This window comes from Siniperca chuatsi, linkage group LG3, assembly GCF_020085105.1.
Source record: "Siniperca chuatsi isolate FFG_IHB_CAS linkage group LG3, ASM2008510v1, whole genome shotgun sequence".
NCBI lineage: Eukaryota > Metazoa > Chordata > Actinopteri > Centrarchiformes > Sinipercidae > Siniperca > Siniperca chuatsi.
Genome location: NC_058044.1, coordinates 20171462 through 20184538, shown reverse-complemented (window position 1 = coordinate 20184538; position 13077 = coordinate 20171462). Strand labels below are relative to the sequence as shown.

The 13077-nt window shown below is 39.8% G+C and overlaps 1 protein-coding gene across 3 annotated transcripts in view; it reads left to right on the top strand.

Moving 5' to 3' along the window:
- Positions 1-1227: 1227 nt before the first annotated feature.
- LOC122873803 (myosin-10) overlaps positions 1228-13077 on the top strand; it is a 64590-nt gene continuing 52740 nt past the window's right edge. For all 3 annotated transcript variants that reach the window (XM_044190976.1, XM_044190975.1, XM_044190974.1), the window contains exons 1-3: positions 1228-1390; positions 4213-4594; positions 11347-11503. In XM_044190976.1, coding sequence (XP_044046911.1) covers positions 4250-4594; positions 11347-11503 — 502 coding nt within the window. In that variant the 5' untranslated portion in view covers positions 1228-1390; positions 4213-4249. The remainder of the gene's footprint in view (positions 1391-4212; positions 4595-11346; positions 11504-13077) is intronic.

The following is a 13077-nucleotide window of genomic DNA, read 5'->3' as shown; positions in this document are numbered from 1 at the left end:
CACACTAAAATGTGGCGCTAGTCTGAGAAGCAAAGCTTAACCAAACAGGAACATAATTTATTTAACTGTGTTTGCAGCAGATATGTTAGATTCCTGGGTTTCAGGTCAGTGACAAAGGTTGACTGAGCTTTTGCAGTTAAAGCTCTCAAACTTTGGAAAACTCTTGCCATTGAGATTAGACAGGCTACAGATTTGTAATGTCTCTTAAGTCCCATCTTCAACATTCTTTTATAAGAAAGCTTTTGTAAATATTGTACCTAATATGTTTCTTGCGGTTTACCTTTCCATACTTGCAATTTTATATTTTTCTCTCCTTTTAACTTAAATTTTATCCTCCTGTGTCTGATGATCTAATGGTTTGTTTTTATGATCTCATAGTCCCATTGTTTATATTTGCATTTGCCTTTGTTTAAATTGCTTGCTTTTTTCTTTTCCTTGTAAAAACTTTGCGACTTTGTTAAGATAAATGCTATATAAATAACGTTTTTTAAATATTTTCATATACAGTATAATATAATATATTATTATTTTAAATAAGAAAAATTAGATAAGATTTAAAAAAAGATAAGACAAATAAGATGAGATAAAAAGAAGATAACACGTTATTGATTCCCGGGGAGGTAATTAGATGTTGCAGCATAAGAAACATAAAGATACAAAAAGGATAAAAACAGTTAAAAAGAAAAAATAAAGCATATACCGATATAAATTATAAAAAAAAGAGGAGGAGAGTGAACAGTATGTAGAAAAAACTATGCAAGAAATCGAAATAAGAAAACAATTTAGGATATAGGGTAATAGAATAGTAAACAGTAGTATAGGATGAAGTAATAGAGGATATGATAAAATTAAAATAAAATTAACAGATATCTAGTACAATAAGATACGGTGTGTAGTGTCAGTAGTTCTGGCATTGAGTAATTTATTTGATCATATGTGTAGAAATAAAATTGAGAAATACAAATATGTTCCCATTATTCAAAAGTTGACTATAATATCAGTGACAAATTGAATGTCCTGCAACCATGTGAAGCCGCAGCAGCATCCACGGGTCTGCAGGTGTTGATATCTTGGGCGGCAGCCGTCAATCTATGAAAGTTTAGGGATGGAAAATATTTTGGACCAATCGCGGTTAGGCATCAGATTTTGAGAGCCAATCACATTCCAGATTTGTGTTGTGGGCTACGCCCACAAAACGAGTGCGGCGGTGCGGTGCATCCTCCCTGGCCGGCGAGAGTTCGGTTGAGAGGGTGCTGGATGGTGGGGGAGTACCACTGATGAGAGAGCGGGCGAAAGAAGGGACTATTTTAGCACGCATTGGAGGATTTTTACATTTACCTACTGGATACTGATAAACACCTGGGCCGGGCTTCTTCATCTACTGTGTGTGGTAAGTTCAGCAGAAAAGCCAGGGCCGGTCGTTTTAGTGAGGATGTAAGTGGTTAGCAACAGTAACCGTTAACGTTAGCTAACTAGCGGATTATTGTGCCGTGACTTTTCAATGATGGAGGACCATCAGCTTTGCTAATGTTAGCCGGCGCAGCAGAGCCAGCGTGCTATTTATATTAGTCTGATATAGTCTTAAATGGATATTTTGTTGCAGGTATCTGTTTTAGAAGTTGAATCTTTACGAGCTACCGTGAAACGGTGTGGTCATTGTCCGCTTGCTTTTATCCCCACCCAGACGTCTTTGAGCCACCCACACCCATGATGGGGTTTTGCCTGAGGAGGCTGCTCAGTTCATCCCTAAAACTCTCATTTGCATAGAAATTAGAGTATTTGGGAATTGTTGTGCACCTTCTAATTGCTTAAAGTAACAGACGCGCCACTACAGACCCCCGGTTGTGTTTAGTTGATTAATCAGAGCTGTCGAGTCCCCGCAGGCATCTTTTCGAGCGGTCGGGATATGAAGCACAGCACGCCAACTTTAAGCTAACGTTAGCAAGCTAACCTAGCCGATGCAGCTGTTTGGCCCAGCCATTTTCACAGCTAATTGCAACATCTTGACCCTCCCCTGTTGAAATATCCCACCGGAGGTGTGGTGTGCTATGCATTCCCTTAGCCTAGAGCTGAAAGAGGGATGAAAGTTGCTGTTTTCCAGCTCAGAGTGAGGGGATGCAGTGGCACGGCAGCCACACTGATCCCCCTTCCCTTGACCTGACCCAGATTCGTTTCTAACCAGCGCCTGATTTAAGCATGGGACTTGATTGTAGGTTAATATCTCTGAGCAATCATCAGCTGATGTTGTCTCAGATTAATAGTGGTGGAGTGGTGCTTCTTGTCATGGCAAACATTCAGACTGTGCATCAGCTGTTGAGGGCATCAAGAGCCAAGTTTCACGAAGTTACTCTGTTCTGTCTGTTTTCTGCTCAGTTTGTGGAAGTGTATGCTTTTATCATTGATATTGTAATTGTATCCTTTATTGAATGACATAGTAAGCTTAAAACCACTCACTGGTCATTTCATATTATATTTAGGACTGCAACTAATAATTATTTTCATTATCGATAAAATATCGGTCTATAAAATGTCAGAAAATAGTGAAAAATGCCCGTCACTGTTTCCTAAAGCCCAAGGAGATATCCAAATAAGGGCTGCACTTAACAATCATTTTCACAAATGTTGAAGTGACATGTGGGTTGGTTATGCACAGGGATGGAGGTGTAAAGGCTTGAAGCTGACACACCAGTCTGTGTGGGCCAAACAAGTCCTTCTGCAAAAATTGCCCTAAAGCGAAGGAAAGACAGCAAATGAATCTAACAGAAAGACAGAATACAAGTAACGCACATTACGTTTCTATTTGGTTTAAATTTCTCTCATTTGGTCAGAAAAAACATCTTGCTTCTCTCAAAAAAGTAAGATAACAGGTGCTCCCTCTTATGCTCATTCTGTCACCGTTTATAAGAGATGATGATTCAGAAATCTCTACTGAACTGTAACTGCTACTGTAAATGCTGATAGGGACACTAGTCTCGTTCCCACGATATGTACACTTACTGTATATACACATACTCTTTAGCATTTAGCAGCCATTAAAGAAGCTGCATCATCCTTTAAGCACTTTACCATCAGCTTCAGCATTCAGCTGTATTGATTGCAGCTTGGTTGAATCGATATCATCACTGAAATCGTCAAAATCTTAGTCATGGTGCCACCACCCAACAGTTTTAGTCTGGGTAGTTTGGCATTAGGGTTGGCCAATATGGCAATATACAGTATACAGTGATACAATATAAATATCAACAATCAAGAGATTTTGCTCTCCCTTTAACATCCCTGGTTGAATTTGGCTATTGTTGTCAATTTTGCAAATCAATGACCTGTACCTGCTTTATGGCAATATTGGATTTTTATATGATTTTTGCATCAATTTTGATTTAAGACATTCCTGTCTGGTTATTTTACCTATTAACAATATCTCAATTGCTTTTCCAGAAAATGTGTTATATTGTGATATAAAATCTACTGTTACAACTAACTAATGGAAATAGAGAAGAGAGATGGAAACGCAGGGCAGCACAACGCAGGACAGCTGTTCCTGTTAGCAGCTGCAACACTTTTAGCTCTGGTGCTGAATGTTAACGAAGTCGGCCAAATCACTTTTGAACTAGACGCTGGTGCAACCTCCTCTACTTCCGTCCAGTGTCATTGACTCTTCGGCTGACAGCGCTGTGAGCAGCATTTTATAACTGAACTGTGACCAGGACGCACACTTTTTTATCTCTTTGACTGTGTGGACAAATAAAATATTTGGCCTAAACTGGCGACTCAGAGTTGACCTGGAAAATTCTCATTCGGGTACAGTCCTACATTTAACACAGAAAGAAGTTATTGCTCTACACAGATAGGCCTTTTCACAGAAAACACTTTGACATGTCACAGTAGGAAAAGCACAGGTGTAAATAATGGGATGAATGATGGCTGTTTCAGGGTCCTGGTATTGTGCATCCTGGCTCACTGTCTCACTGTCATGACTTACTGAGACACTTGAATAGAACAGAGCCATCGTTAATGTTATTAGTAACACCTGTGCTTTTCCTACTATGACAAGTCAAGATGTTTACACAACAGTCTTGAGTCACAGTGGTGATCTCATCTGTGCTAAGTGAATGGTGTGACATTTGTCATCTGCATGAATTATATATGAATTTAATTTAATTATAGCTTTTTTTGATGGTCAGATAAACATTATATTTTCCCTCCTCTCTACAGGTGGCCTAGTGAGTTCTGCTTCTGGTCTCCAGCAGCAATGTCACAGAGGAGTGGGCAGGAGGACCCAGAGCGGTACCTCTTTGTGGACCGCGCCGTGGTCTACAACCCGGCCGCACAGGCTGACTGGACTGCCAAGAGGCTAGTATGGATCCCATCAGAACGCCACGGCTTTGAGGCTGCCAGTATTCGTGAGGAGCGTGGAGATGAGGTGGTGGTGGAGCTGGCAGAGAATGGGAAGAAGGCGGTGGTCAACAAGGATGACATCCAGAAGATGAACCCGCCAAAGTTCAGCAAAGTCGAGGACATGGCCGAACTCACCTGCCTGAACGAAGCCTCCGTGCTTCACAACCTCAAAGACCGCTACTACTCTGGCCTCATCTATGTAAGTATTTGTCATTCACTCGTAACAACTACTTGTAACAACTTGTAATAATCTTCTTCTACATTCAAAAAAACAGATTAAGGTCTGAAAAAAAGATTAATTTGATAGTCAGTTTAATTGTAGTGATTTATCACTTTGTCAGCATAAGAGTTGATGTAAACAGTTCCATCGAACCGTCCATTAGCCCCTCAACAAATACTAACTTTGTGATAAATAGTTAATTTTTTGTCTGGCTACATCAAGTGGGCTCAGTGTAATGCCTTGAGAAGCCAAGTCAGTGGACAGTGTGCTGTAATGTAGTGCATTTTACAACATTACTGAATTCCCCTAGGATTCCTTCATTCATATAGTGTGCTGTGAAGTGGTGACATGACAATCATCGGCATAAAATGTGCGTAATATGTTTTATTACACTAATCTGGTCCATTCTAACCAAAAACATCTACACATCTTATCCATAGCATTTCATACCTGGGTCTCTGAATTCAAGAGACTAAGAAATAAATTTCCTTCAACGAACAAGCCATCTTGTCCCACATAAGCTGCCGATTTCCCCTGTGATTATGACCCACTTAGTGACATGCATTCCTGGAATAGCCCAGGCACAGAGCTTGTGGGCCACCTGAGACTCCAGGGAGGAGGCAGAGGCTGAGGGGTTCACACTCAGGCCCGGTCACAAAGACAGAAATTAGCTTGGTTAAACTAGATTTTACTTGGGGCAGAGTGTGAGAAGGATGGTTTGTTTCCTTATTCAATCATATTTCTTGATTACTTATTTGATAAATGATTAGGATGTAGACGGATTTATGTAAAGATCAGAAAAAACTGGTTACAGCTGGGATTGTCTGAAATCATTTACATCTTACTTGTACATAATTTAAAAAAAAATCTTTCCTTTTAGGTCAACGGATTATATTAGGTTTTAAGGGAAATGAGCTGCAGTTAAAAGTACCTTTTTTTCTGCCTTGGCCATTGAGAGGGAGCTTGGGAGCCTTATGGATGAAGTCATGACATTTGAAAGGTTAATAAAGACACTATGTATTCTCTATGTTGATGAGGCACGATTATATCACTGTCATCATCCAGTAGATGGCCTGCCAAACCACCAGCATAATGGCATTATATCCCTCAGGGGAAGAGTTGTAGGAAAGAATCCATTCGCAGGAATTCTCACTCGGTTGGGATTCAAGCGCTCTGTGATATTCAGTTTGAGCTGTTTTGCACGAGTGTTTGTACTTTATTATTTTACCCACTTTACTCAACCTGCATCATATACTATGATTTGCTTCATTTCCTGGATGCTTTTTGTCAACTCTTAGTATGTCTTATGGATACATGTAGGGCTGCAACCAATAATTATTTTCATTATCGATTTATATGACTATTATTTTCTCAATTGATCAATTAACCATTTGGTGTATACAATGTCAAACTATTGTGAAAAATGCTTATCAGAGCCCACGTCCGACCAGCTGTCCAAAACTCAGATAAGATATTCGATCATCAATATTTTGTGGATTGACTAGTCATTTTAGTTCTAGATACTTTGCATCATGGTCTGTTGAGTCTACTACAGGTGGTGTCTTTGTGTGAACAATGGTAGTAAGAGTATGTGACAAATGATTTTGATTTGTAATATATTTAAATATATAACATGCTTATACAGAGTTTCACAATGCTCAAATGTGATACAGTAGTGAGAATGGCACCCTCCAACATGAAAGAATAAAAACCAAAATCTAATACTCTCATTTGATGTTTTAGATGTTTTTTTTTCTGGTGTTCTGCTGTATTAATATAACATTTAACCATTATATAATCAATGTAGTGTGTTTTTGGTTGTGACAAGGTGTAACAGCGTGAGCTCTGCCATGTGTTTGCTGTCGACTGATGGCTCCCTGCCAAGAGACTTACCATGACCATGACCTTACAAGAATTTTCAAAGGGAATTTTGTAACATAAATCGTAGAGGTAATCTCTTTGTAGACATGTTGACAAAAGTTAATAAGTGATTCTACATGTGCTGTAACAAAACTCTCTTTTCCCTACACAAGCTACAGCAGTGTAGTCATCAAGTTCACTTTTTATTTATTCAGTAAAAAGAACATCTGTATTTTCAGAGGGCTTGTAAGGGAGAAAGAAGTGACCCCAGCACGATCTCTTAGCTCAGGGAGGCCTGTGCTGAGTCACACTGTAACCAAACCGCCTTAACAGAGTTCTTTGTATTCACTGATAAGCAACGGCTGTCTGCTCAAATAACCTAAATTTTTTTCAGTTTTGCTGTCAGAAAACGGATGCTTAATTAACAGCCAATCCATGTCAGGTTTTGAATGTTTTTGCTGTTCTGCAGGGTTACAGACATGCCTTTCTTCTGATCCAGTTTGTATGCTCAGTCTATTTTTGTGCCGCTAACTTACCATATTTTTTATTTCTATTCAAAGGCAAAGTCCCCAAGTGTGAAGCTAATGAACAAGGAGGTCTAAGAGATTTCAGTTGCATGCATGCAGAACTTTGATGGTCATTTGCTTTAGCATTCCTCACTCTGCATGTTTTTCTATCTTTCTTTTGAGGATTGTGTGACCTTTCAAATCAGACCAGCATAGGATAGTGTTGACATAACCTCTCTGATGACTTCCATCCACACAGCAGGCAGTGGATATGAAGGTGATAATCATGCTTCAAACTTAGATGTTAGAATGAATTAAGAAGGACTGTATGGGCTCAAGAAATGGGCAACTTCCTATACTCAAAACATGTTTCAATCATTGAAATTTCGATGGATATACGATGTCATGGCTGGCTTTGCTGATTAGCATGGTTGACCAAAGATGGTTCAACCCAGTGGCTCAGGAGAAAGGAGGACTGGATATAGTAATGATGTCACTGTGATGTATTATTGAATGCAGGCCACTATATGCTCATCCTTTTGTTGCATTGGTGGTGCAGAGTGTACAGTCTGAAGAAGATGGTTGGCAGCTCCAGGCTGAAAGCTTTATGTGGATACTTGTATGCTTTAATCGGAAGGTTGTTTCTCTGTTCATTAAGCCCGCCTGTTACTGGAGCATGGGTCTCTTTGTTCACAACTGAAACCTGGACACAAAGTCTTGAACGTCTTTTATCAAGAAAATAAACATCAGGCCTGTCTAAGATTCTTATTTTTTGTCCACATGCTGATAATGTAAAGAGTGTTTATCTTCACATGGTTGCTTCGCTGGTCTCCATTCACATCTAGACCACGATGCTGCACAGCCACAGCATTAGAAATCACCACTAATGGTGATTAAAAACTCCATTTCATCCAACTCTTGCCTTGATAGTGACTCTGTAGAGGTGGAGACTTTGTTAAAACCCACCTCAATGACTCAGTTTCTGTGCAACATTACACTTCCATGCTGACACACTAGTAGAGTTATGCTGCTTGATGGAGGCATCACAAGATTTCTCCAAGTGTAATTCCTCACAGATTGTTTGCATTCAGTCTTTTTTGAAGTCTTTTTTTGTTGGGTTTTTTTTTACGCTGTCATCTTCCTTGTTACACAGGTTCCACTCCTCTCAGCTGTCAAAGCTATTTGAATTTAGGTTAGCTCCCTCTCGTAAGCAGTCAAAATCACTCAATGATGACAGGTTTGTCATTTTAATCAAGTGCTGTTGAGTGAGATTAAGAGCACCTCAAGATTTAGAGTAAATACAGAGCTACGAGAATCTTCACAGTCTGTCTGGGCACTATTGGAAATAATTGAAATGTGTTGTGTTAGGTAAATGCGTCTCTTAATTTCCTTGGGAAGTCGGCAAAGATACTTACATGGTTTTTAGGGTTTAAAAGACATGGTAAAGCCCAGTTAGCCCAGTTATGTCAGAATGGAGGGCATTGATTCATGCAATAACAGAGACCCCAGAAAATGTTTCCCCTTTTCCCATTGAGAGAGGCTGAGGCCCTGTTGCTAAGCACTGCTTGGTTCACAGACATTTATTTGGACATTTCCGGAGGGCTGGGAACCCTTTCAACTGTGTCAGAGTTCTCCTCTGTTGACCATAGTCTCTCTGGGTTGTGGGCTCAGTGCTGTGTTGACTAGCTCAAACCCATTTATCAGCTCAAATTAACCTGCATTATGTACTCAAAGATTCATATGTAGTTCAGATGTCAGCAGATATTACTGATTGTAGTAGTAAGTCCTGTGAGTTGACATTCCTTTGTGCAAACTCTACATTTTGAGAAAGGAACAAACCACAACATGCTGGCTGGCTGGTGTCTTGTTATGCCTGGTTGTGTAGGTGTCCCCTTGCCCTCAGAGCCCAACTAATCCCCCATATACCTCCTGGGGTCGACCGTCAAGGCCAGCCAGCTGAGTCATCCATGTTCCCACTGCCTGTGGCGCATGCTGGGTCAGGAGCACTGATCTGTCTGCCTGGCGCTGTGCCCACCATAGGGGGTTTGGGAAGGGGTTATTATGCTGACAGCTCTATAGTTCATCTTGAACTGCATGAAGTTTATTTTAAGTTGCAGTTAGCAAGGTGTGAGTATTGGCCTCAGTAATCAATAATGTACAACAATGTCGCTGCTGGTGATTCCAGAATAACAAATCTCTATGAGGCCAGGTTGCAGTTGTGTCTAAAGCATCTGTGCACATGGAAGAGGTGGGGGAGGGGGGTTTGATGGCCATCTGGTGACATTACCCCCCACCCTCCACACACACACACACACACACACACACACACACACACACAGGCTGCAGCACCACACAATCACCACCAGTGACATCCCTCAAGGGTGTTAGTCTTATATACTGTATGTATTTCTGAGAGGGTTTACAATTTTAGCCCCATTTTAGCAACTTTGGGCTCCTTTATAGCAGTGTTTGAATTTAATTTAAATCTTTATTTGAGTGAAGGTTTGGGAAATATGGAATAAATTAATATCATCAATCAGTATGTTGATATTAAGTATAATAGTCAAGTGATAATATTGAGTTATTGCCCAGCCCTAGTTGAGTGTTGCAGTAACATCGCAACGTAATTTTAGGCCCCACAGTATCAAACTACAGATGTGTGTGTGTGTGTGTGTGTATGTGTGAACCTCCAGCCAGGTGACAGTTGGGATGTGTTTGTCAGAGGTCTTTCTCTCACGCAGTGACACACACACACACACACAAAATCCACTCTGCTCCCACAGCATGCTTTCATCATGTCACCATTGTTCCAGTTCAACAACTGGGTTAGCTGGCCCTGGGCCCCTTGCAGCCTACTGGCCTCCACAGACAACATAATTAAAAGAATGTGACTTTGCAGCCCAGCCATACACAGAGACAGAAAAAATAAGGGAGGGGTGCAGCATAAAGGAGGAACAAGCATAAGGAAAGTTGGTACAACTAATAGAGTAAACTGTCAGACAGGTCTGGTAAGTAGAGGGAGGAGAAAAAGGCTGTGGACACCCTCTTTTCATCTTAATTTAAAGCATGATCATGACTGGATAGATGGCTGCAATTTATCCACCAAAAAAGTTTTTATTGGCGTGATGTATCAAGACTTTTGATCCCAATCATTGATGTGTGATTCAGAAAGCCTTAATCCGGTAGCATCTATTGTATACTGTGTACCCCATGCACTCTTAAGTAATGAAGTGTTCCAGCAGCAGCAGACATATCAGGGATTAACCCTGTCCTAGCCTGTCTGTCTGGACCAATATACTGTTGTGGATTAAAATCACCACCCCTTGCATCTGATCATAAATATTGTAGGATACTTGGCAGTGAGCCAGCATCCTGCAGCCGTGCACAGTTTTCTGGCGTGATCTGTGAATTCATAATCTGCACAACACAATGGGCCTCATGCAAGAACCACTCATACAGATTTGTTGTGGCACTCACCAATTTTGCCGTATTTTCTCTTCAGGACGAAAAAAAATTAACGGGTGATCCAGACCTGTCGTACGAGTCATGTACAGTCTGCCTTTCTCCACACGGCAACAAAACACTCATTTGACCTGAAATCATAATGCCTTAATCTGAATACATTTGGAGTTAAAATATGTACAGAAATAAAATATTAACTAAAACAAACTTATAAATACTTATGTACATGTGATTTTTTTTTGTTTATTTTTAATACATTTGCAAAGATTTTAAACAAACTTCTTTCATGTTGTCATTATGGGGTATTGTTTGTAGAATTTTGAGGAAAATAATGAATTTAATCCGTTTTGGAATAAGGCTGTAACATGTGGAAAAAGTGAAACGCTGTGAATACGGATGCACTGTATACAAATTGTTTTATTTAGAGGTTGTCAAAAAACAACATAAGCTAAAGTTACTTGTCATGTTTAATCTTTATAAATACAGTACATGAATCTGACTTGGAACATTCGTACAAACAAATCTCTATGAAAATGTTCTTGCATAAGGCCTGTTGTTTTTTTGCGCACAGGAAAACAAAGCATCAAGATAGCATTGATAAAGGAACCCAGATGCACTGTACTAACTATACAGACCATTATAATAGTAATAACTAATAAAAATTGTAACACTGTATTTTAATCTCTACAGGTAGCATCGTCAGCGTCAAATAAAATCCACACTCAGCACTGTTCCCTCTAAATTCCTCATACATCGTTTTGTTCCTATGACTCTGCACTAAAAGCATCTTAAAGTCCTTTTTGTGCTTATTCATTGTCCATTTAGTGCTCAGTATAATCAATGCATATAAATAGTTAACTGTTGTGTGATGAATTAACAGTCAACCATGTTTTCTTTTTATAGACATATTCTGGTCTCTTCTGTGTGGTCATAAATCCCTACAAAAACCTGCCCATCTACTCAGACAACATCATTGAGATGTACAGGGGCAAAAAGAGGCACGAAATGCCCCCTCACATCTACGCCATCTCAGAGTCTGCATACAGATGCATGTTACAAGGTAAGAGTGTTACTGCTGTGTATGGTTGCTTCTCATCTACCTCAGGCCACCACACATGCAGGAATGACCACACTAACTTACATTAAAATGCCATTGAATGTCAATGTATTGGCTTCAGAGGTTTTGTGTTAAATCATGGCTTATTTTTAGTGTTCAGTGTTAAATTAACACCCTGCCTGCTGTGTCTCCTTTAAAAGGGCACATCTACTCACAATATTTTCGATGTCAAATGAGGCATGATGCAGTTATCACTCTTGCTGACTTTTAACTTTTTTTTTTGTGCATTACGTGGAAGTGTTACAGCCAACTTATTGTACTAGGATGTCTCTTTCTCCTTGTAAATTATACTACATACAATTACAGTAAGAACTGATTGTTTTAATCTTGGATTATCTGTGCCACACTGTCTGCTTTCATTGTTGTGTCATTGTTCACGCTGAATGTTTCTTTGCAAAGTTTACAAACACTTAATGGTGTTTTTTGTCCAAAATACATTTCTGCCAGTTTGTTCGTGTTTGTGCTGTGTACACTCTGTTAACCCACACACCTGTATTCTGAGTCCCATCTTCTCAGATGTGATTTGTCAATACTACCCAGTCTTTAAGAAGACCAAGAATCTAATGTCTCCATAGCACTTTGGTGGCACATTTCTTTTTTCCACATCAAGATTGTGATTTTGCCAGTAATTTGATGAATTCATAGAACAAGGGGCCAAAACATGTAGAGAAAAGCTAGACTAGTGGCTACAACATGCTTTTACCTAAAAGCTTGAAGTCAAAGTTTCTTGGATGACAAAACCCTGAAAATATAGACATAATAAACCTATAATTTTTAATGCAGTTCAGGCCTTCATACAGTCAAAGCATTCATTTTGTTAATTGTTTTTTCTATCTCTAGTCGTATTTGTATGAATTAATAGTGTCTTGGCTCTGACACTCAACATTTGCATATCTTTCCCAGTTTCGTATTCAAGTTGCATCTTTTGGAGTTATGTATATATTATATATAAATATAGTGTAAGTATGTTTTCATTAGTGTATAATCACCTGAAAATAAGAATCGTTGTGTTTTCATTACCTTAGAGTAAACCTTTCATGTTTGTCGCGAGTTTCGCGGCCACCGTAGTTTCTCCTTCACGCTTGGAAGGGGAGCAGTATTCAAATGGTTGCAAACTGCATTTTTACCACTAGATGTCACTAAATCCTACACACTTGACCTTTTAAAGTGACACTTGAACAGCATGACACTGTCATCTGTGGCATCCAGTCTGCCCCTGTTGTCGTGTTTATTCAATTTAAATTCATTTAGGAACATAAAATCTTGTAAGTGAAGGCCGTCCACTCAGATCGATGTCTTCGAAGATTCTTGCCTGGTAGATGGCAAGCTTCCAGGCTCTACTACCAGTGACTGACTGGGATCAGACCAGCGAGAACAGAGAGGGTGACCCCATTGTGCTTGACAATAGGTCCTTTGTGTGATTACAAGGGCCGACCAGTGGGGGTGGTGACAAACTGGTCAGTCCTTTTCAGCTTTGCTCTCCCCATGTTGGTACACAGAAGGAAGTTTCGGTAGTG